The 23575-nt window shown below is 31.6% G+C and overlaps 2 protein-coding genes and 1 pseudogene across 2 annotated transcripts; 1 reads left to right on the plus strand and 2 right to left on the minus strand.

The window, feature by feature from the left end:
- LOC128039720 (uncharacterized) overlaps window positions 1-10233 on the plus strand; it is a 64306-nt pseudogene extending 54073 nt beyond the window's left edge.
- A 1799-nt stretch (window positions 10234-12032) lies between these two features.
- LOC105796606 (probable glutathione S-transferase) lies at window positions 12033-13864 on the minus strand. The gene is made up of 3 exons (XM_052628518.1): window positions 13434-13864; window positions 12904-13049; window positions 12033-12235 (listed from the first exon to the last, which is right to left on the minus strand). Exons 1-3 carry the CDS (start codon window positions 13721-13723, stop codon window positions 12033-12035), a joined length of 639 nt encoding a protein of 212 aa, XP_052484478.1. The 5' UTR covers window positions 13724-13864.
- A 3190-nt stretch (window positions 13865-17054) lies between these two features.
- On the minus strand, window positions 17055-21217 carry LOC105796605 (probable glutathione S-transferase). The gene is made up of 3 exons (XM_052628002.1): window positions 20846-21217; window positions 19249-19590; window positions 17055-17654 (listed from the first exon to the last, which is right to left on the minus strand). Exons 2-3 carry the CDS (start codon window positions 19555-19557, stop codon window positions 17292-17294), a joined length of 672 nt encoding a protein of 223 aa, XP_052483962.1. The 5' UTR covers window positions 19558-19590; window positions 20846-21217; the 3' UTR covers window positions 17055-17291.
- Between the last annotated feature and the right edge of the window lie 2358 nt (window positions 21218-23575).

The raw sequence follows: 23575 nt of genomic DNA on the forward strand, positions 1-23575 counted from the left end.
TAGCCAACAAATACACACTTCTTTGCTTTCGGATCAAGTTTAGTTCTTTTCGATTTCGGAACATGTACATAACAAATAGAACCAAAGACTCGAAAATAATTCACATTTGGCTTTTCACCATATAAAATCTCAAAAGGAGATTTCTGTGTACCTGGCCAATGAGGCAGCCTATTTGTCACATGACATGCACAAAGAACAGCTTCCGCCCAAAGCTCTCGAGGAAGATTCTTGTCATGCAGCCATGAAAGGCAAATCGAAGCAAGATAACCAAGCTTTCTTTCTGCAACTCCATTCTGCTGTGGAGTATCTGGACAAGTCATTTGACGACAGATGTCATTGTCATCACAATACTGAAAAAAATCATTGGACATGTATTCTCTGCCATTGTCACTTCGAAGACACTTAATCTTCTTTCTAAACTCTTTTTCAACCGCAGCTTTGAACTCCACAAACTTGGATAATGCTTCACTCTTCTCTTTCAAAAATTTCACCCAAGCAAACCTTGAGTAATCATCCACCAAAACCATGACATAACAGTGGCCGCTACAACTCAATGTTCTCGTTGGTCCCGTCAAGTCCGTATGAACCAATTCGAGCAAAGAAGATCTCTGATTTGATGAGCTTTTGAAAGGAAGACGATGAGATTTACCATATTGACAGCCTTGACAAATCACATCTTCACGTACACTCTTTAAGATCGGCATCCCATCTAACAACCTTTTCGAAGAAATTTGTTACAGCATTTGGTACCCCACATGACCCAATCAAGCATGCTAAATAGCGGCGTTATCGGTTTGGCTTTTTTTCTTCACATAAGCTTCACATGCCGACATAACGAACAACGAGCCTCTCTTTTCACCAGAAAACACAACATCAGGAGAAATTTCTTTCACATTATCAAGAACCTTCACATCTTTATGGCCAAACAAGACATATTTTCCAGAATCAGTAATTTGAGAAACTGAAACTAAATTTTTCGTCAAACCTGGAACATGATACACATCAGTCAATTTGACACTTTCGGTTCTCATATCGTCGGCAACATCGATCCCCACAACGCCCTCTTTTGCTACCGGATGAGTGGAGTTATCCGCAGTCACAATAACTTGATCTCCATGATGTTCATGCATCTCCGAGAACAAAGTATCATTTTCGGTTACATGGTGAGAACAACCAGAATCAATGATCCACTCCTCCTTCTTGTTATCAGCATAATTGACAAAAGCTTTTGATGACTTTTGTTCAATAGCTTCAACAGTAAAACAATGCTCCCATTTGAGTCGATCATCGGTTTCTTCCGTGGACTCGACATTGGCCTTGGAAATCTTCACACGGTAATTTCTCTTGATATGTCCAGTCTTTTCGCATCTGAAGCATTTGAAAGACTTTTTTCTTTGCGAGTTGCCATCTTTTTCCGAACTAGAGTCTTCAGATCTGCCTTTATTTCCAAACTCATTCTTCTTGCTTGGCTTCCCTTTTGAGAAGAGAACGACATCAGATTCGAAACTTTTCGCCATCTGCTTTGCCAAAGCTTCTTGATTAGAGAACAAATTCTCTAACTCCTCCATCGAAGGCTGTGTCGACCACCCTTGAATAGAAGTGACAAAATGCCCATACTCCTTCTTCAAACCGCGGACAAGATAACGATGCAAACGAGCTTCACTAACTTTCTCATCCGTATCTGAAATTTCAGCACAAATATTTTTAACTCGTAAAAAATATTTTGAAATTGACATACCTCCTTGTTTTAACTCGGCCAATTCGTTCTCCAACAATTGCAACCTTGCGGTATTCTTCTTGGTAAACAACCTTTCGAGCGTTTCCCAAACTTCTTTTGGAGAGTTAACATCACGAACATGATCAATGAACTCTTTGCTAATAGAAGTCCTCAAAGCAAAGAGAGCTTTACCGCACTTGACCTTACACCTCCTTCGTGACTCGACATTCTCGGGAATATCGGGAGGGATTGTTGCATCAACGTCAACAACCAATCCCCACAAGTCCTGGCCTTGAAGAAATGCCTCCATACACATCCTCCAATACTTGTAGTTAGTGCCTACAAGCTTCTCCATACCAATCTGATTATTTCCTCCATTTGAAACCTCCATTGCAGCAACTAGCAAAACACCCTTTCACACAATTAACCAATGAATAACCTGGCTCTGATACCATAAAACAAAAGGGAATGACCGAGGTGATGAAAGAAATAATAACAAGAAAAGCTCAAAGTATTGAAGAACGTTTTTGATTAAAGAAAAACACAAAATTACATTAGATAAAATGACATATAAATAGTTTAACTACATGTAACGTTAAAGCTAAAAAACCTGCAACTAACAAAACATAATCGATCATATCCCTATAAAATAGGAACCAACTTATTTGATAAAGAAAACAAGTAAATTAAAAATCCAAGAAGATGCACTAATTTTTAACATACCTTTGGATCATTTTAAGATTCTAGACAAGTAGAGAAAAAAAACGAGCTTTTAACTCGAATAAGAGAAAATAATTTTGATACCTAAACTTTAATTCTATTTATTATTAAACTTTAATTCTATTTATTATTGCCATATATCCTTCTAATGGAGTTAAAATCTTACCAATTGTGGGACTATTAGTTAGAAAATTTTTAATCAAAGTCAAGGGATTTGAAAATAATTATACCAAAATTTATTTTAAAAGCCTAAATGAAAAATATTAAGACCAACCCAAGCCCGGCACAATTTAGCCCATCAACACATCTACCCTAAACTTAAACTTTGCCCTCACACTACCCAATTCAATCTAGGCTTAATATAAAATTGCCCCCTAAATTATATTCATTTTCTCAAATAGGTATCTTACCTTTTTTTTTTGTCAAATTGAGTACTTAAAGTAATTTTTCGCCGCATTGGTACCCTGTTAGATCTCCCTTAGTCAGCCATTAGTAAACATTGTTCAATGTTCAATGATGATGCGGCCCAATCACTAATAAGCACGTGGCAAAAAAAAGCCACATAAGTAAACCATCTCATTCTTTGTATAAAATAATTCCAAAAATTAAAAAATTTAGAAAAATTAAAACTATTTTTTGATTTTATATTAATATTAATTCAAAATAATATTAAGAAATACTTTCACACCCTGTTCCTCTCCCACGGTCCCCCACCATCCTCACCCAACCCTCTCCCTCTGCTAACCCTTCAATTATATTTTCATATAAAAAAAAGTTCCTCCTTTCTTTCTTCAACATTGATTCTTTGTCTCACAATTCCCTTCAAATCCATCCACCACATGTTTGGGAAAATGACCCTCAAAAAAATAAATTTTGAGCTTGAAATTGGTGTTTTCCTTTTCACGGACTGAATTAGCTTCTCTAGGAACATACAGAATCCATCACTGCCCTTCAAATTCTAAAATTCGTTTAACTCTCCTAAGCATAGTAACTCCTAAGTCGTCCCCCCACTCTCTTGTAGGGATTTGACCACCTCCGGATTATCAATTTGAACTATTCTTTATTTTATGTCTAACTATTGTAAAACATATATAATAAATAAGTATTTTTCTCTTGTTCTTACACTAATAATCAAACGAAACATTAGTATTATTTTATCCCACATCACTTAGATAGGTGTTTTGAACTTTGTTTAACTATTATTTAACACTTCCATTGGGGAAAATACAATCAATGTTCCAAACCCTAATTTGATTTTGATGTCAACATCTCTCTACGATGCTTCAACAAACCTAACATCTTATCAGTATCAGGCAAGTTGTCTTTGATTACAGGGACTAATTTAAAATTTTGGATCCACGAGCTCACTCGAGGGAACTTGTGTCTTCTATAAGCCCGAGCCAGTGAGCAACCATGCAAAATGCAATGTCCACCATGCTTATCTCGTCTCTGCCACAAAATTTTTTCCCTCCAATTAGTGCATGTTTTTCAATGGCTTCCAGCATTTCCAACCACTCCTTCACTACCGCCTTTTGTTCTTCACCTTCGGTTCAGTAAAGCTTTGAGAGTAAATGACTCTATTTTAAGCAGAGATTCTAGTATCGGCCATCAAAAGTTATTTGCCATAGAAAAATCCAAACTACAAAGTGCTAAAATCTCAATTTCAACTAGGTTAAAATATGCTACAAGTCTTTGTATTCTTTGTATGTTTGCAATTCAGTCCTCCTATTTTTTGTTTCAAGAAATTTAATCCCCCTACTGCTAAAGTTAAAAAGGGTTAAATCACTTTAGGAGGCTAAAACTTAGTAACTACTCCCACACTGGGGCCTGAACATTTTTTTTGTTCAAATTAGTTCTTGAACTTGGCGACTATTCTCACGGTATAGCCTGAACTATTTTTTGTTTAAATCCCTGAACTTGACAATTATTCCGACATTGAAGCTTGGATTTTTTTTTTTTTTGGTCCAAGTTAAACATTGTTTGATAAACCATTGAAAAAAATTGATTAATTGAAAATTAATATTTTCAATGATTAGTATTTTACACATGTTTGATACTCCAATAGAAGTTTTCTATAAAAAAAGTGTGGAATATGATGAGTAAATAAAATCTAATTATAACTTCATGGAAAATATTTTCAATGAACTCAATTTTATTTTATTTATTTTATTATTAAGTTATCTTATAAAACTTAATGTTTAAAAACTTGATTTTGGTTTAGAATAAAGTAAAATGTTTAAAATTAATGAAAATGTAAACTATAATTTTATATAATTCAAATTCTATATTTATAAAAAAATCTAATTATATTTTGTAATTAATTTTAATTAATGTATCAAACAAATTTTATAACTTAAATTTGGCACTTAAAATTTCAATATTAACCCTTATTTTTTCAGTACTTAATTTTCCAATTTATCAAACAACACCTTAATCCTTAATATTTTCTTAAACACCCTAATGTTCAAGCTCTTACGTGGGAACAATTACCTAGTTCAAGCACTAACAAGAGAACAATTACCAAGTTTAAGGATTAACTTGAACAAAAAAAAGTCCATACCCCAATGTAGGAACAATTACCTAGTTCAAGCCTTAACATGTGAACAATTGCCAAGTTTATGGATTAATTTGGACAAAAAAAAAGTTCAAACTCTAATGTGAGAATTGTTGATGTGAGAATTGTTGTCAAGTTCAGGCCTCAAACTATGATTTAACCCATTTAAAATGTAAATATAATTGTAATCGTAATTAATTGTTTATGCTAAATTCAAGTTCATAACTCTTTTTTTTTTGTTATATGACTATCAAATGAGTAACTTTTTTAATTTCAAAATATCGCACCAACAAATTTAACAAAAAATTAACCGTGTTAATAATTAAATATAAATTTTGATATATAAAAGTAGAGAGATTAAATTCTTGAAAATAAAAGTAGGTGAACTAAATTCTAAATATATGAAGAATATGGGACTTAGAGTGTATTTTAACTTTTCAACTATCATTAAATATTTAATACTAGATTATAATAAATAAAAGACACCTACTTCATGAATGAAATTATTATAATGTTATTTTTATCTTTTATATTTTTATTATGATGTAGAATTTTTTATTGATACGAAATTTATTATTAATTGAATATAGTTTATTTGAGTTGGTGGATGACACCAACTCGATAAAAAGCTTAATAAATAATTAGAAATTCTATCACATACATATGCGTGTGAAAACCACAAATTTCAAACACTAATGTATGTTTAAAAATATCATACAATAAATAATGAAACATATGGTTTAAAGCTAATTAATAATAGCATATGAAATATATATGATGTTAAAATGAAAACTAGATTAAAATTGTCTATCATTTTGTTGTCCTCAATCTTGAGTCAATGTACTTGTGACATCAACTCAGTTAAGGGTTTTATTATTAACTATATATATACAACCGGTGGAGGTAATAAATCGTGCATAATAAAATAAAATGTATAAAAATATTAAAATAAAACTTTAGTTGGATGGTAACTTAAAAACTTTAATAATGCAATTGGCATGGGTTTGATTCCTACCATGTACATTTTTTTTAATGAAAAGATTAAAATACCCTCTAATAATATTACTTATTTTAATTACGTTAAAGCCTTCCTGTAATTTCCTAACCGAGTTGGTGCCCAATTGACTTGTGACACCAACTTAATCAGGTGCTTTATTAATACTAGAAATCCTATCACACACGTATGCATGTGGAAACCGCAAATTTAGAATACAAATGTGTATTTAAAAATAACATATAATAAATAATAAAATGTATAAGTGGACACAAATAATAATAATAACACGTAAAATATGCAAGATATTAAAATAAAAAAAAGATTAAAATTGTTTATCGTGATATTGTAATCAATCTTGAGTCGAGGTTCGAGTTCAATCAAATACATTAATATATATACTAGAAATCCTATCTCTATATATAATTGATTGGGGTAATAAAGCATGCATAATAAAAATTGAAATGTACAAAACTATTAAAATAGTACTTTAATTGAGTGATAAATTAAAAATTTTCTAACCCAATTTACTCGTTTTCAATTCCCACCATATGTATTTTTATTGATTTTTTAAAATAAAAGAGAAACATAATATAAAGAATATAAATATGAAATTCTTTGTAACTTGTTAAAGAAATTTCGGATCAACGTAATGATAAAATAATGATAATAACAGATTCAACCCCTATACTTTATCAATATATCTAATATGGTATCTTTACTTTTAAAATATATTGCCATATATCCTTCTAATGGAGTTAAAATCTTACATCGCTTTGAATGCAACCAATTGTATGCTGCCATGTGGCACTATTAGTTTGAAAAATTTTAATCAGAGTCAAGGGATTTGAAAATAGTTATTCCAAAAATTGTTTTAAAGGCAAAAAGAAGAAGAAAAACATTAAGACCAACTCGAGCCCGGCAAAATTTAGCTTTCAGAGAGATGGCTGAGTGGTTGATAGCTCCGGTTTTCAAAATCGGTATAGTTCGAAACAAAGAATTATCAAAGGTTTGAATCCCTCTCTCTCCTTTGCTCGATGAATAGGTTTGTAATTAATTGGATTTGGCCACAGCTGTACTGAGATCGATTCAACTAAAAATTGATTATTTGATTGGTTTAATCGCCAATTCGATTGTTATAATATTAATGCAAAATAGTCAATAAAATATTTTTATTCTAGGATAAACATACATTTTGATATTTGAACTTGATTTCAAGGTCCAAATTGGTACTTAAAGTTTAGGGTTTAAATAGGAAGATAATACACTTCAACACACTCAAACCCACGAGATTTTAGACTCTTAAAAATTAACAATTCAATTTAATTTAGTTCTTTAACCTAAAACTATGAAGTTTGGCTCTCAATAATTTATATTTTATGCTAATCATTTTATTAAAATATTTTAATTTTGATTTTGTTTCGAATCGAGCAATCGATCAATTCAATCCAATCCAAAGATTTAACAAACTCTTTTACGAATCAAAATAGAACCAAATTCTCTATAAAACCAACAAAATCAAATTAATTATGAATAATTTACTTCTCTACATATGATTGAATTACTAAATAATATTGGCAAAAATACTAAATAATTTTTTTTGTAAATATAATTTTAATATTAATTTTTTCTTTCACTCATGGATATGACAAAATTCGCTATTTGAAATTGAAAGCTGATTAATTTGATTTTGGATTTCCAAAATGAAAACCAATTTACCGGACCTACAATATACTCGACAAAACTAAAATTTACCCGTTGAATTGCTTTAGTCAGTTTGATCCGACTATTGCACACCCTTAATTTTGCTCCCTCAATGTATGTATACTTGTTAACATCGGGACTGGTATCATTGGAATGAAACGTGGAGAGCAAGCAACGAAATTTTCCGAAGAAAAGTGTCCTCTCCTACTTCCTTCTTCCTCATACTTTCTTCTGCTGTTTCTTTCTTCTTTCTTTCTTTATTTGCTAAATTATATCTATATCCATGCTTAAAATTTTGAAAATTGGGCAAAGCATCAATATATTCCTTTCTTTATGAAGACCAAAACCAACACCCAAGAAAAGAATCTACTAACCATGAGGTCTGGAAAAATTTGATGAAGCAATTTCATTTTTGTTCTTCTTCTTCTAAATAATTTCACAGTATCTGAGAGTTGGAAAGAAAGAGAGATGGAAATTCAACATTTCAGCCACCACCATCCTTTGGTCTTCATCCAAGCTCACAGTGTTGCAGCTCTTTGCCTTGGGTGTGAGAAACCTGTAGAGGGCTGGAGCTATGGCTGCAATCAATGTGAGTTTTATCTTCACAAGGGATGTGCTGAGTTAGAGTTAGCCCCCAAGATTCAGCATCCCTTCCACCCCTTCCACCCTCTCACTCTTCTGCCAAAATCACCTTATTCTTTGGGCACAAACTGGTGCAATTTCTGTCGTAAAAATTCGGAGGGATTTGTTTATAATTGTTTTGATTGTGAGTTCGGTCTGCACATCAATTGTGCTTTGCTTCAATCATCCGTTGCTGCAAATTTTCCTAAGTCTTTGCACCCCCCATCCTTTATACTTCATTCAAAATCATAACAACGAAGTCGAGACTCATTGCTCCGGATGTCAGAAACCAATATCTGGTCCAATTTACCACTGTTAAGATTGCACACTTTTTAACCTTCATAAGGAATGTGCTGAACTACCCCTTGTGGTTAATCACCCCTACGACCGTAAGCATCCTCTTACTCTCTTGCCACAACCGCCTACTCATCCCCAGAAATGTAGTTGCTCTTTGTGCATAATCCAATGGAAGGGGTTTGTTTATTCCTGCTCTCTTTGCAACTTTGATCTTTCGCTTGCTGATTTTCTTTTTCCACCACCAACAATCACGGTGGCAAGTCATGAACACCCGTGGATGCTTATATCTCGAAAAATGTCCTTTGTTTGTGATTTTTGTGGCACTGACGGAGATCACTCCCCCTATTTCTGTGCTACATGTCACCTCCTTGTCCACAAGAATTGCATTTCATTGCCATGCCACATCATGATAACACGACATCGTCACATGATTTCTCTTTCCTATTCACTTCGACAAAATCAAGTTGAGGATTGGATGTGCAAAATTTGTTACGAGGAAGTTGATATAAGATATGGCAATTACCGTTGTCCTGCTTCTCGTTGCCGTTATATTGCTCATGTACGTTGTGCAACTGATAAAGCAATTTGGGATGGAACAATTATGCCGGAAGGCTATGATGAGAGGTCCGAGGAAGTGGTGGATGAACCTTGGAATTTGATTACTGATGTTGTTGAACAAATTCGTATTGGAGAGCTAATGGTAGCAAGTGAGATCAAGCATTCCTATCATGATCATAATTTAAGACTCACTTCTAGTGGGAAGACCAAAGATGATGATAGTCAGTGCGATGGGTGCACGAGACCTATATCAACTCCTTTTTGTAGTTGTGAGAAATGCAAGTTCTTTCTCCACAAAGATTGCGCTGAATTGCCTAAAGAAATGCCACACCCATTTCACAAGCATTTGCTTACTCTCCCAAACTCACACGTTGGGGATTATTTTCCAGTGTGCAAAGCTTGCGGTCGTGAGTATCATGGATTTAGCTATGAATGCTACAAAGGAGATATCAGGTTCAAAATTGACATTCATTGTATGTTATTGTCGGACACCTTGAAGCACCCAAGTCATGAGCATTCACTCTTTCTTGTCCACAACAACCAGGGAACGGGTTGCAGTGCTTGTTTCAAAGGACTATACTGGTGGGATGTTGCCTATAGATGCATGAGGCGCTGTGATTTCAGTTTAAATGTAGGTTGTGCAACACTACCACTCACTGCTTGGTACAAGTATGACAGGCATCCTCTTACTTTGACTTATTCTGATGATTCTGAGCCTTCTCAACTTTACTGCGATCTTTGCGAAAAAGAAAGAGCCAAATGATTGGTTTTACTACTGTGCTGATTGTGATAACTCTCTTCATCTCAATTGTGCTCTTGGGGATCTCCCATATATGAAGCTTGGGATCAAATTGAAATATTATAGGCATAAACATCCATTCACTGTTGAGAAAAACATTTGGAATTGCCCTCCATGTAAGGTATGTGGTGAGGTTTGCAATGGGCAGGCCCTAGAATGTGAAGAATCTGAATGCAATTTTACCGTCCACTGGAATTGCCTTCGGAGACTCTGGCGAATCATTTGAATGATATTCCACTCAAGTTTAAGAAACAGAGAAGCCGCAATATGAGAGATGTGTTGTGTTGTGTGGAAGGTTGTGTTAATTTTGATAATTAATGTTGATTCGATATTCATAACAATCCACATCAGTAAAAATTAATTATTCAATCTTATTATAGATTCTTATTATATTTCCTCTTTTTGATATAATGCTTAGAACTACCTATAGCCCCTCCTCAACTCATGAATAGGAGTATAATGTGCTTCATTAATGCACTTAAATCCACGTCCTCCTGCATTGAAAATAATGCTCATGCTAATCGAATTAAAACTCAATCGGCTACTTACTAATTTTGAAAATATTCAAAATTATTTTCTTAAATAATTTAATATTGAGCTGTCAATTTTAAAATATTAATATATTAAATTAAAAAAAACTCTAAATGGAACTTCGATATCTTGAATCTATAAAAATACTAAAATAATGTTGAGTTTGGAAATTTAAATACAAAATCATTCTTCCATTCATAACTGCATAAAAAATTCTGTGTGATTGTTAAGACCAAAATATAAGCGGATTGGTCAGCCATTAGTCAACATTGTTCAATGTTCAATGATGATGCGGCCCAATCACTAATAAGCACGTGGCAAAAAAAAGCCACATAAGTAAACTATCTCATTCTTTGTATAAAATAATTTCAAAAAATAAAAAATTTAGAAAAATTAAAATTATTTTTTGATTTTATATTAATATTAATTAAAAATAATATTAAGAAATATTTTCACACCCTGTCCCTCTCCCACGGTCCCCCACCATCCTCACCCAACCCTCTCCCTCTGCTAACCCTTCAATTATATTTTCATTAAAAAAAAAATTTCCCTCCTTTCTTTCTTTGACAATGATTCTTTGTCTCACAATTCCCTTCAAATCCATCCACCACATGTTTGGGAAAATGACCCTTAAAAAAAATAAATTTTGAGCCTGAAATTGGTGTTTTCCTTTTCATGTATTGGATTTGCTTTCTTATAGTAGGATTATTTTGGTACCGAAGGTTTATTTTGGTTCAATTACGTACTTGAACTTGACGTCTTGGTTCAAATTAGCTTTTTAGTCTAAATTAGTACTTGAGTTAGATGACGTATTTGAACCAATTTGAACTACGAAGTCAAGTTCGGTGCTAATTTGAACCAAAATGGAAAGTTTAAATACCTAATTGAGCAAAAAAAAATTAAGTACTAAATTGAACCTTGAGGTTAAACATTAATCAATTTTAAGTTTTTTAATCATTCGAATAAATGGAAAAATTGTAATTTTAGCCCTTCGTGAAAATTAATCATATAATTTAAGCTCTTTTAGAATAGAACTTTTAACTTCAGTCTCAAAATTTTAAAATTTTATCTTAGCCCCCGCAAAGTTTTTGGCTTCGTCACTATAGGGGACTGTCACCCAAATATGAGTTTTCATATAAATGATGATATTATAAATTAATATATAGTAAAAATTCTATTTTAATCCTTTAAAATGAAAACAATTCTATTTAATCCCTTTAAATATGATAAATTACATTTTAACCTTTCAAAATTTTATAATTTAATTTAGATCCAATCCAAGGGAAGGAGGTTGTATTGGCTGAGCTCATCCACCACACCAAACATTAATTATTGGCAAAAAGAAATTGTTACAAACTTACAATGCATGGAGAAAACATAGAAATGTACTAAAAGAAAATCCCAATCCTTTTGCATTATTTCTCAATATCAAGAGTACTTAATTTTTTCTAGTGATTATGTTGAGATTTCCTATAAAGTTCTCTTCTTTTTTTCAAGAAATCCACAACTCTATTGTAATCGGGGACATTGTCTTTGATCACAGGGCGTTCGCTGAAATGCCTGACCCAGGCATGCAGGCGTGGAAGCTATCGGCTTTAATGAACTTTACTCGCCCCACCACCTCTTCCATGGGTGCCAACATATGAATAACCATTCCAAAAACAAGGTCAGCGACGCCAATTTGGTCGCCACCGAAGAACTTTTTTGTCTCTAAGACCATGTTCCTCTCGTCCTCAGAATTTCATAGTTGTTCTCGATTGCCTTCTGCTGTTCTTCACCGAATTTACGAAAGAATTCCCACATTGGTTGAGTCTGCAACCTTATATTAATAAGGTTAGGATCAAATATTACTGGTCTGCTAGTGGTTTGAGACTAGATCCCTAGATTCGAGGGGGTGAAATTGGCTTTAAAATGGATTAATTCGAGTTTTAAATTTTTTTTATCATTTTGGATTACTTGTTTTGGCCATTTTGGGTTCGATTTTATACACCAAACAAAACATTAATTATTGGCAAAAAAAAATTTTTTTATTGTTACAAACATACAATGCATAAAAAAAAAGTAAAAATGCTACAAGAAAAAGAACAATCAATCCTTTTGCATTATTTCCCAATTTTTAGTTCTTAAACGATCAAAAGTACCTTCTTTCTTTCTTTTTTCTAGCTATTCTGTTGAGAATTCCTACAAAATTCTCTTCTTATCTTCAAGAAATCAACAACTTTAGTGTAATCAGGGACATTGTCTTTGATCACAGGGTGTTCGCTGAAATGCTTGGCCCAAGCATGCAGGCGTGGGAAGCTATCGGCTTTAATAAACTTATATCCCACCACCTCTTCCATAGGCGCCAACATATGAATAATCATTCCAAAACAAGATCAGCTATGCCAATTTGGTCGCCACCAAAGAACTTTTGTCTCCAAGACCATGTTCCTCAATCGTCCTCAGAATTTCATAGTTGTTCTCGATTGCCTTCTGCTGTTCTTCGCCGAATTTACGAAAAATTCCCACATTGGTTGAGTCTGCAAACTTAAGGTTAGGATCAAATATTACTGGTCTACAAGTGGTTTCAGACTAGATCCCCAGATTGGAGGGGTGAAATTGGTTTTGAAATGGATTAATTCGAATTTTAAAATTTTTTACATTTTGAATTACTTGTTTTGGTCATTTTGGGTTAGATTTTTTGATGGTGTAGCTTGTTTTTAAGTTTGGATTGGGCAAGTTTTGATCAGTCAATCCTGGATTTGACTTCAGTCCATTACTTTTTAATCTATTAATATCCAATGCATGTCTAATGATCATTCTCTAATTAATATTCACATTTAAATGGTCCTACATATTTAAATGGTGATGATAATTGTATTGGATATTATTAATGAAAAAAAGGAGTAATGGGGTCGATGTTAATCCGTTGATTCTAACACAAACTCAAAAAATCAACCCAATTCTAGCTACGGATCTCTCGTAAGCATCTTTTGGCAACAAAGGATTATGTGGCCACACTTCATCTATATATTCCAAAATAACCAATGACTCTGCAATTGGCTTTCCTCCATGAACCAGCACTGGGATCTTTTTATGAACTGGGTTGTACTGCAACAACAGATCACTCTTATTATAAGGCAGATCTTCTTCAATGTATTCATATTCCACACCTTTTAGCTTTAATGCCCAAATGACCCTTCTACTAAAAGGACTTGCCCAAAACCCAAAGAGCTTCACTTCATCCATGGTGTAGTGTTTTGGTATCTGTTTTGTGAAGTAAACTAGGGGCCATTATATAATTGTTTTAGGTGGGGGGATTTGGACTGTTCTTGGTCAGCCTAAATACAATCGTCATGGATGATGTATCGCAATTACTAATACTATGGCTTGCTGCAAATTATATTTTGCCAGATTCTCCAGTTAAATTATGCATATATGCCGGTTTTTTTTTTTAATTGGTTAAATAGGTCGTTTTTTTTCAAGATTTAAGGAAATAGGTTAATTTTGATGAGAGTGTATGAAAGTGCGTCCAGTTAGACAAGCTTTTGCTGACACGTCATGAAAAGGTGCCAAGTTAAAAGCGTTTTCTGAAAATTCCAAAAAAAGCTCGTCCAGCTTCCTGCCAACTGTGCAGCTGGTCACGTTTTTCATACTCTCTCTCCAAAATCGGTTGAGTTCCTTAAATCTTCAAAAAGATGGCCTATTTGACCAATTAAAAAAACAACGGTATATATGACTAATTTAGCCAAATTCTTCACTTTTCTTGACTGTAATAATAATTTTTAAGTCCATACAATTACATTTTTGTGATTATAATTTATACCATGAATTTATTAAAAACTCTTAATTTTTATAAAATGGTCAATATTATTTTAAGGATATTTTTGTTTGGCTTAATTGAAAATGAGGTCCTTAAACTATGTCCTTTGTTTGAGTTAAGTACTTAAATTTTTTTTGACCGAATTAGATACCTAAATTTTATTTCGTAATCGAAATTGGCCGCTCTTTTTCACATTCGTTTAAAAAATCATTCCAACCAATCAAAAAGTGTCATGTCACTATCTCATTAAAATATAATCAAATAAAAATTTTATATTAATATTAAATAAAAAAGATTACCTCCCAACTAAAAATATTTAAAAAAGATGTAAATAAAAACAAACAGAAATTTTATATATTAATATATATGCCTTGATCATCAAGCAAAATCGTCAACCTTCCAACTAAAAATCGGCAGCACTTTTACTTGTATATATATATGGTCCCCTCTTCCTTTACTTATTTGAGAAAATATTCCAAGAGCCCCCATAAAATATTCAGTAAAATGGAGTGGGAGTTGGAGGTAAAATTGGATTGAGTTATCCATCTAGTGAGAAGGTGGGATTGTGGGAGGGGGAAGGAAAGAGATGGTGATGGTGGAAGGGAGGGGAGAGAGACATGGGGGAGAGGAGAGGGATGGAGTTGAGGTATGTTTTATTTTATTTTGATGATGACGTGAGGCTCTTTGATTGGTTTTGGCTTTTTTTTTTTTAATGAAGTGTAATGGTAAGGGTTAATTTCAGTTACAGAAATAAAATTTAAGTACTTAATTTGACAAAACAAAATTAGGTACCTAACTCAAATGAAGGGCATAGTTTAAGGACCTAATGTTCAATTAAGCTTTTTTTTTATGTTTTTATATAAAATCTAGAAAATACATTCACGTAATGAGATTCGAACTCAAAACATCATGAATTTTATTCTCTCAACTTTACCATCTCAATTAAAAAACATATTTAAGTATTTATTTCAAAATTTAAATCTACTTTAAATAATTGGTATGAATTTCTTGAGCAAGAAGAGCATGGGTGAAACTAGGGGTCCTCGGCCCCCTAAAATGAAAACTTTTCTATTTAAGTTCTTTAAAATTTTTAAAATTTTAAATTAGTAAAGGTAAAATTACACTTTGACCTCCTAAAATATAAAAAATTGATTTAATCCTTGTAAAAAATAAAGATATAGACTATTAAAATGATGAAATTACATTTTGGCCATCGTAAAATTACAATTATAATTTGCCTCCTCTAACTAAAAAATGGACAAATTAATCATTGTATAGTCGATCAGAGAGCAAACTAATATTTTTATTAAAAATTTCATTCATTTTTATTGTTAAATACTGACGTGGTTGAATGAGCAACTAAACAGTGACACTTGGTGTGCGATGTGTACCTTATGTTGACATAGAGGGACTAATTTAAGTAAAATGAATGAAATTTTTAATAGAAGAAATAGACAGTTTTTTTAATAAGCAACTAAACAGTGTTTTTTTTATAATTAAGGTATCATATATATTTATTTTACCCATGTGTTGATTTGATGATCAGGGTGTTCACCGTCTCAAATGAAATCTAGGTTCAAGTCACGCTAATCGCGTTGCTGTTAGAACTTTTCTCTCCTCTTATAATTTACCAAAAAAAGATAATCTATCTTTGATGTTTTAGAAACGTGTCATCATGTCGAGGGAGCATTTGACTATAAAATCAAATTGTGCTAATGTGTCGATATGTAATAAGTGAAAAATATTTTAGAAGTGTTTTAGAACTAACTACTACTTAAGTTATTCGAAAATTCTATTTTATTATATATTATATGTGTATGTATGCTAACTTATATAATAAATTAACAAAAATAAAATAAAATAAAATAAGATTACTTCTTTTTTCATGTTTCTTACTCGTTGAATTCTGTAATAATCCGGTTTTTGGTAGTGTTGGAAAGTGAAATATCGACACTTCATTTTCGTAAATCAAATCCGTAAAATTCATTATTAAATCACTCAACAATTTTGAGAATTTTTTTTTAAAACTTTTGAAGTTTGCATGTTAAATAGTTGTTTCTTCATGGGGGAGACTGTCAAAGTGGTAAAGGCAAGGAGCAAGCTTGTGCTTGTGACAGCAACTTGGGGAAGATTTCGGGAAGTTTCCTTGAAATTTACACACTGACTCGTTTCCTTAATTGCCAGGTTGAAAAAAACTAGTTGGTGACTTCAATTAAGTTGGCTGAATTTTATGAATAAACTGTGAATTAGCTGCTGTTGATTTTCGGTATGTAGCAAATAAAACATGCTGGAAATTTGAAGAAATGGTTGTCCAAAATGACTGTTGTTTTCATAAGACATGAAGAAATGGTTGTCTAAATTGGCTGCTGTTCGGTTATGGTGTGAGTTTAATTCATTTCTTTCTTGAATCGATTCGATTTTAAAAATTTGATAAAAAATTTAAAATTTAAATTAAATAGTTTGAATTAATAATTTATTTGGATAAACTCGAATAAAAAATTAAATTTTTTGGTTTAATTCGAATATGAACTCGAATATGAATTACAGAATTCGAATTATCTGAAAATCTAAATAAAGAACGCAAAATTCAAATTCAAATTAACATAATCTGAACTTACTAAGTAACGATCTCTTCAAATTCAAGCTTAAAATCATCAATTAAACTTTAATGGCAACTTTCTGAGCATCTAACAATTGAAGAAAATAATACATGTATTAGCTAAATGAAGCTCCCGTGGTTCAAACTTTATAAAAATCTTAAGGAAAGAATTTAATTCCGGTGATTAATTTTGGATTAAAATGGAAAAGAAAACAAATATGTTTTTCCTTCTTTTCAGCTTTGGATGGCCAAACAAAATGAGGAAGATGATAACTTCATCTTTCTCTCCACTCTCTTAGTATTTGTACTGATCAAAATTATTGAACTAACAAAGTAGTGACTTGATCAGTTTGAATTTTGAAAACCTTCCATAAAAGAACACAAGTGTCCAAACCCTAATTCAATTTTGATGTCAACATCATCTCTCTACCAAGCTTCAAGAAAGTAGACATCTTATCGGTATCAGGCAAGTTGTCTTTGATTACAGGGATTGATTTGAAATTTTGGATCCACAAGCTCACTCGAGGGAACTTGTGTGGCTCAAAGATTTCAAGCCCTACTACGTCTTCGAGAACCCCAAGCCAGTGAGCAACAAAGGAAAATGCAATGTCCACCATGTTTATCTCGTCTCCGCCAAAGAACTTTTTCACTCCAATCAGCGCATGTTCTTCCATGACTTCCAACATTTCCAACCACTCCTTCACTGCCGCCTGTTGTTCTTCGCCATCGGCTTGATAAAGCTTTGACATTAAATAACCCTGTTTTAAACAGAGATATGGGATTTCTAGTATCAGCCATCAAAAGTTATGTACGATAAAAGATTTTTAAAGATTTCAACTAGGTTCAAATATGCTACAAATCCTTGTATTCTTTGTATGTTTAAAATTTAGTCCTCCTATTTTTGTTTTAAGAAATTTAATTCCATCACTTTTAAATTTAAAAAGGGTTAAATCACTTCACTGGGTTTGAACTTAGCAACTACTCCCACATTGGAGCATGGACTTTTTTTTTCAAATTAGTCCTTAAACTTGACAATTATTCTCATGGTATGACCTGATAAAAGCTACTTATCATTTAATAAAGAATATTTTGGCCTAATAAAAGCTACTTCTCATTTAATAAAGAATATTTTTAATTAACTCAATTTTAATTTATTTATTTTAATATTATGTTATCCTATAAAAACTTTATGTTTAAAATTTTAATTATGGTTTAGAATAAGGTAAAATGTTTAGAAAATTAAGAATAAAATGTAAAATATAATTTTTATAATTCAAAATCTATATTTATCAAACAATATAATTATATTCCTAATTAATTTTAAGTAATGTATCAAGCAAATTTTATAACTTAAAATTCGGTACTTAAATTTTCAATACTTAATTTTTCAACCCTTATTTTTTCTGCACTTAATCTTTCAGTTTATCAAAGAACACCTCAGTCCCTATATTTTCTTGAAAACCCTAATATTCAAGCCCCAACATGGGAACAATTGCCTAGTCCAAGCAATAACATGAGAACAATTACCACGATTAGGGACTAACTTGGATAAAAAAAAGTTCAAGCCTTAATGTTGGAACAACTACCTAATTCAAGCCTTAACATGTGACCCAATGTGAGAATTGTTGCCAAGTTTAGGCCTCAAATAATGATTTAACCCATTTAAAAATGTAAATATAATCGTAAACATGATTTTTTTTCCGGTTAAATTGAAGTTCATAACTTTTTTTTTGTTATATGACTACCAAATGAATAACTATTTTTTTATTTCAAAATATCACACCAAAAAATTAATAAAAATTAATCAGTATTAACAATTGAGTTCGGGTTTAGAGTAAAAAATTACTAATTTTATATGTCAATGACATGAAAAAATTAGTGAAATATTATTAAATAATTAGAAATAGACAATAGATAATATGGTGGGAAAGGTCCATAAAATAGTTTCTTCCAATACAACACTTAATAAATGATTTTGGCTATAAATATAGATAAATAAATATAAATATAAAAATCAATAAACGGGAAAATCGTCATATGCATCAAATAAATAAATAAAAGGTTTAATTGCAAAATTAGTGTCTAAACTATATCAATTTTCTCCTTTTAAGTACCTCAAATTTTTGGTAAAATATACTTAAACTATTAATTTTGTTACATTTTGCCTAAAAAGTGCACGATGGCAATAAAACATGCTACTGTATTTTTGGTAAAATAAGACAAAATTAACCATTTAAAAATCATTTTGCAAAGAAGAGAAAAAAAAAACTCTTAGGCACCTAAGTGATAAATACGATATAGTTGGAGGGTTAATTTTGTACTTAATCCAAAAAAGAAAAGAACAGATTTTACCTTATCGTCCGCAAATTTGATCCAAAACCGAGCAACAGCTCTGTCATAGGGACCAGCCGGCAGCAAGAGATTCTGCGGCCAAATTTCATCGATATATTGAAGGATGACGGTGGATTCACAGATCGGTTTTCCGTCATGAACGAGCACCGGGACTTTCTTATGAATTGGATTATATTGAAGAAGCAAAGGACTCTTGTTGCGGACATCTTCTTCAATATATTCGTAAGGTATGCCTTTGAGTTTCAGAGCCCAAATAACTCTGCAAGCGTACGGACTAAACCAAGCTCCGAACAATTTCACGACCGCCATGGTTTGGAGATTAATTCAGAGATTCTGAGAGCGCTGAGTGCAAATTTATAATAGGATTACTGGTCAAAGATTTGTCTAAGGTAACGATGGTGTGTGTTTTTTTCATGACATAATTCTAAATTTCAACCTGAATATTTATATTTTTTATCAATTTGGCCCTCATCTTTTTTTAACTAAGTGTGAGTTTGGATGGGTGATCGGGTGCGGTACGGTGTGTTTAACTTAATTTTTGTCTCACGATACAATATCGTTACAGTATCTAATCTCACCGTCATAACTGTTTTTTGCACAAATCGAAGCTAAACGCATCACCCATCCAAATCCACCCTAAATTCGGTTATTAACCTTTTAAAAAATAATACTTTTTTTAACGAAAATACTATTTAAAACATTAACTTTAAATTATTTAAGAAATATATTAGTAGTTGGTTGAATTGATTAGGTAATTAGTTCATCGATTTAATAAGTTTGATAAAGATATAACAATAAATTCATAAAAAAAAGAATATTTAAGAAATTCAGTTTAAGAGTCAATTGAATTGATTTTTAATTAGTTCAAGATGTGATTTGTTAGGACTTTGCTTTCCTCTTATAATTCACCAAAAGGATAATTTATCTTTGATGTTTTAGCAAACGTATCATCATGTCGAGGGAGCATTTGAATATAAAATCAAATCGTGCTAATGTGTTGATATGTAAAAGTGAAAAATATTTTAGAATTGTTTTAGAACTAACTAGTACTTAAATTATTCGAAAATTCTATTTTATTATATATTATATGTGTATGTATGCTAACATATATAATAAACAAAAATAAAATAAAATAAAATTGCTTCTTTTTTCATGTTTCTTACTCGTTGAATTTTGTAATAATCCAGTTTTTAGTAGTGTTGGAAAGTAAAATATTGACACTTCATTTCTATAAATCAAATCCGTAAAATTCATTATTAAATCACACCCAACAATTTTGAGACCTTGAGAATTTTTTTATAAACTTTTGAAACTTGCATGTTAAATAGTTGTTCCATCGTGTGGGAGACGGTCAAAGTGGTAAAGGCAAGGAGCAAGCTTGTGCTTGTGACAGCAACTTGGGGAAGATGTCGGTATGTTTCCTTGAAATTTACACACTTACTCGTTTACTTAATTGTCAGGTTGAAGTAAACTAGTTGGTGACTTCAATTAAGTTGTCAATAAAACATGGTACTGTGTTTTTTGGTAAAATAAGATACAGTTTAAATATAGTTTGAGGGTTATTTTTGTATTTAAACCAAAAAAAAAAAGATTTTACCTTGTCATCAGCAAATTTGATACAAAACAGGGCAACGGCTCTCTCATGGGGATCACCCGGCAGCAAGGGATTTTGCGGCCAAATTTCATCGATATATCGAAGGATGACGGTGGATTCGCAGATGGGTTTGTCGTCGTGAAGGAGTACCGGGATCTTCTTATGAATTGGATTATATTGAAGAAGCAAAGGACTCTTGTTGAAGAGATCTTGTTCGATGTATTCGTAAGCCATGCCTTTGAGTTTCAGAGCCCAAATTACTCAGTAACAGTACGGACTAGGCCTAGCTCCGAACAGTTTCACGACCGCCATGGTTGGGAGATTAGTCGATTTTCTGGTAGATTCTGAGAGCGGTGAGTGTAAATTTATAATAGGATTAGCAGTCAAAGCTTTCAGTAAGGTAAAGATGAAGTGTAAATACAAGGAATTAAAGAAAGTATATAGAAATAATTTTATATAATAATACAAGCTATTATCATGCATGATGCAATATAAAGTAATTTAAGATGGATGCCACTTGTCTCACCCCCAATATGTTACGTACAGTTAGAAAGATAAAATTCGAAGTTAAAATTAAATATATTAAAGAATTTATTAGCTTTGAATTTCATATGATGGTTTAGTTAAAAGTATTCATCACCCTAAGTGTGGGATAGAGTTCGAGTCTCGTTTGTTGTTTGAATTTTACTTTATTATTATAATTCACAAAAAAAAGAAGAATATATCAACTTTCAATGGATTATATTTTGAAAACTTCTAAAATAAATTAGACCTCTCCTCAACAAATTTAAATATAAAAAGTAACTTCGAGTAAAAAGCATAAATACATGTAATTTTTCAAAATATATATAATGCAATGCCGCATATAGAGACAATAAAATATTTTTATTTGGAATATTTTGAATACTATTTGGAAGTAAATTGAAAACAATTTGTTAAGTGATCAATTTGATAAAAGCTGAAGCAAGGATTAAATTGTAAAATTTGTAAAATTCTAAATGTTAAATGTTGATTACTGAAATCTAAAAATTTAGTGTTGTACTAAATTATATGATTATGAAATATGAAAATTGAACGATTGGGCATAAAATAGTAAAGTTTGAAATTATAGGATTAAATTGTAAAGATTCCAAAACACGAGTTTTAGAACTAATTTATGTGGGTTGAGAATTTACAATTCTAAAAATAGAATATGAAAGTTTAATGGTTCAAAATCCTGGACTAATTTGTGGAAAATTTGACAAGATTTTAATAGTAGGAATTAAATTATAAAATCTCAAAATTTTGAAAAAAGAAAAAGAAAAAGAAGAGAGAGACTGTTTTGCAAAACTAGGCAAACTGGGATTTAAGGCTGAATTGAAAACAAAATGACTTCCAGGGACTAAATCGTAAAATAGTGTAAATTTAGGAGTTTGGGACTAAATCGTAAAAATTGTGTAACTATAATTTTAAGGGTTGTCTAGTAAATTTGGAAAAATATAGGAGTGGAAATGAGCAGATTTGTTACATAAGTGTTTAAATGTAATATTTGAAAATTTTACTAAATTAAGTGTATTAAACTAAAATAATTGAGTAAAAAAAATGAAACTTGAATTATTATAGATTAGATACATTAAAGTGAAGAGAATTATATTATGAAGTATATCTTACAAAGAATATGGCTAAGGTTATGGCGACAAGACTCACTGAGGTCTAAGTATTTGAGGATCAACCTTATTCTGTGCAATATTTAGTACAAACAGACTATATTAGTGTTACATGGGCTAATGTGTTATCTTAATAGTGTCGTGTAAAGCTGTTTATTTTACCAAAAGAAAAATAGGAAAGGCAAAGTGTAGTTAGTATTAGTACATTTTGAGAAAGGATTAAATTTTGAAATTCATTAAATTAAATATATAATTAAAAATTATATTGCAATAGGTATGAGGTTCTGGTACATGTGTTTCAAAGTTTCAATACATGAATACTTCAAAGCTAAAAATGATTAGTAATCTTGTATTGGTTTTGATACTATGGATGAGGTACTGATGTCTTTGTTCTTAAAATCGTAAATTCGCCTGAAAATACCCTGGAAAAAGGATTTTGGTTTCTCTAATTAAAATTTTAATAATATACAATTTTAGAAATAGATTTAATATCATATGGAGTCTAGATGACGTTAGAAAAGTAAGCAAGGGTTAGGGATTGAAACTGAAAATTTTAATGTGACATTCCTTGTCTGTATCTTTTAACGAGTCAGGTAAGGGTTGTTAGATCATCGGAACATTCGAAGTATAGCATGCATTCCATACCTCATCAGTATAATCTTGTACACTAATCTTATAGCATGCCAAATATACCCGAGTCAATTACTAAGGTAACAATATTCCAAAAACATATTTATATTCATGATCTTTTACCATAGTTTCATATAATACTCATTTATGCCATGCTCGTCTCAATTAAATTCATAACATTTCATATCATTATCTACAAACCAAATCATGAGACATACTTACCTCAAGCAAGTTAGTTTTTAACCGTATATATATATTGAATTCAAATCATGAAAGTAAAAATCGCATTAGCTACTCGTCTACGACTTTCGCCTTTTCTTTCTCTCGAGACGGCTCGATGTCGTCTTTAGCTATGTTTGATAATTTAATTATAAAAATAGTATTAGTTTCACTCAAACTCATGAAAAATATATAATCAAATATATTTCCATTTTATTCATTTTAGTCCTTATATCCA

Source organism: Gossypium raimondii, chromosome 3 (genome assembly GCF_025698545.1).
Source record: "Gossypium raimondii isolate GPD5lz chromosome 3, ASM2569854v1, whole genome shotgun sequence".
NCBI classification, from domain to species: domain Eukaryota; kingdom Viridiplantae; phylum Streptophyta; class Magnoliopsida; order Malvales; family Malvaceae; genus Gossypium; species Gossypium raimondii.

Bases quoted from the DNA above. Each gene is read 5' to 3' on its own strand.
- LOC105796606 (XM_052628518.1), bottom strand. From the start codon at position 13,723: ATGGATGAAGTGAAGCTCTTTGGGTTTTGGGCAAGTCCTTTTAGTAGA. The intron at 13,050-13,433 runs GTTGATTTTTTG...AACCACTTGTAG, and splicing joins AGATCCGTAGCTAGAATTGG to ACCAGTAATATTTGATCCTA. The intron at 12,236-12,903 runs GTTCTTTGGTGG...AACAACTATGAA, and splicing joins ACATGGTCTTGGAGACAAAA to ATTCTGAGGACGAGAGGAAC.
- LOC105796605 (XM_052628002.1), bottom strand. From the start codon at position 19,557: ATGGCGGTCGTGAAATTGTTCGGAGCTTGGTTTAGTCCGTACGCTTGC. The intron at 17,655-19,248 runs GTAAAATCTGTT...TGTTTAAAACAG, and splicing joins TCAAATTTGCGGACGATAAG to GGTTATTTAATGTCAAAGCT.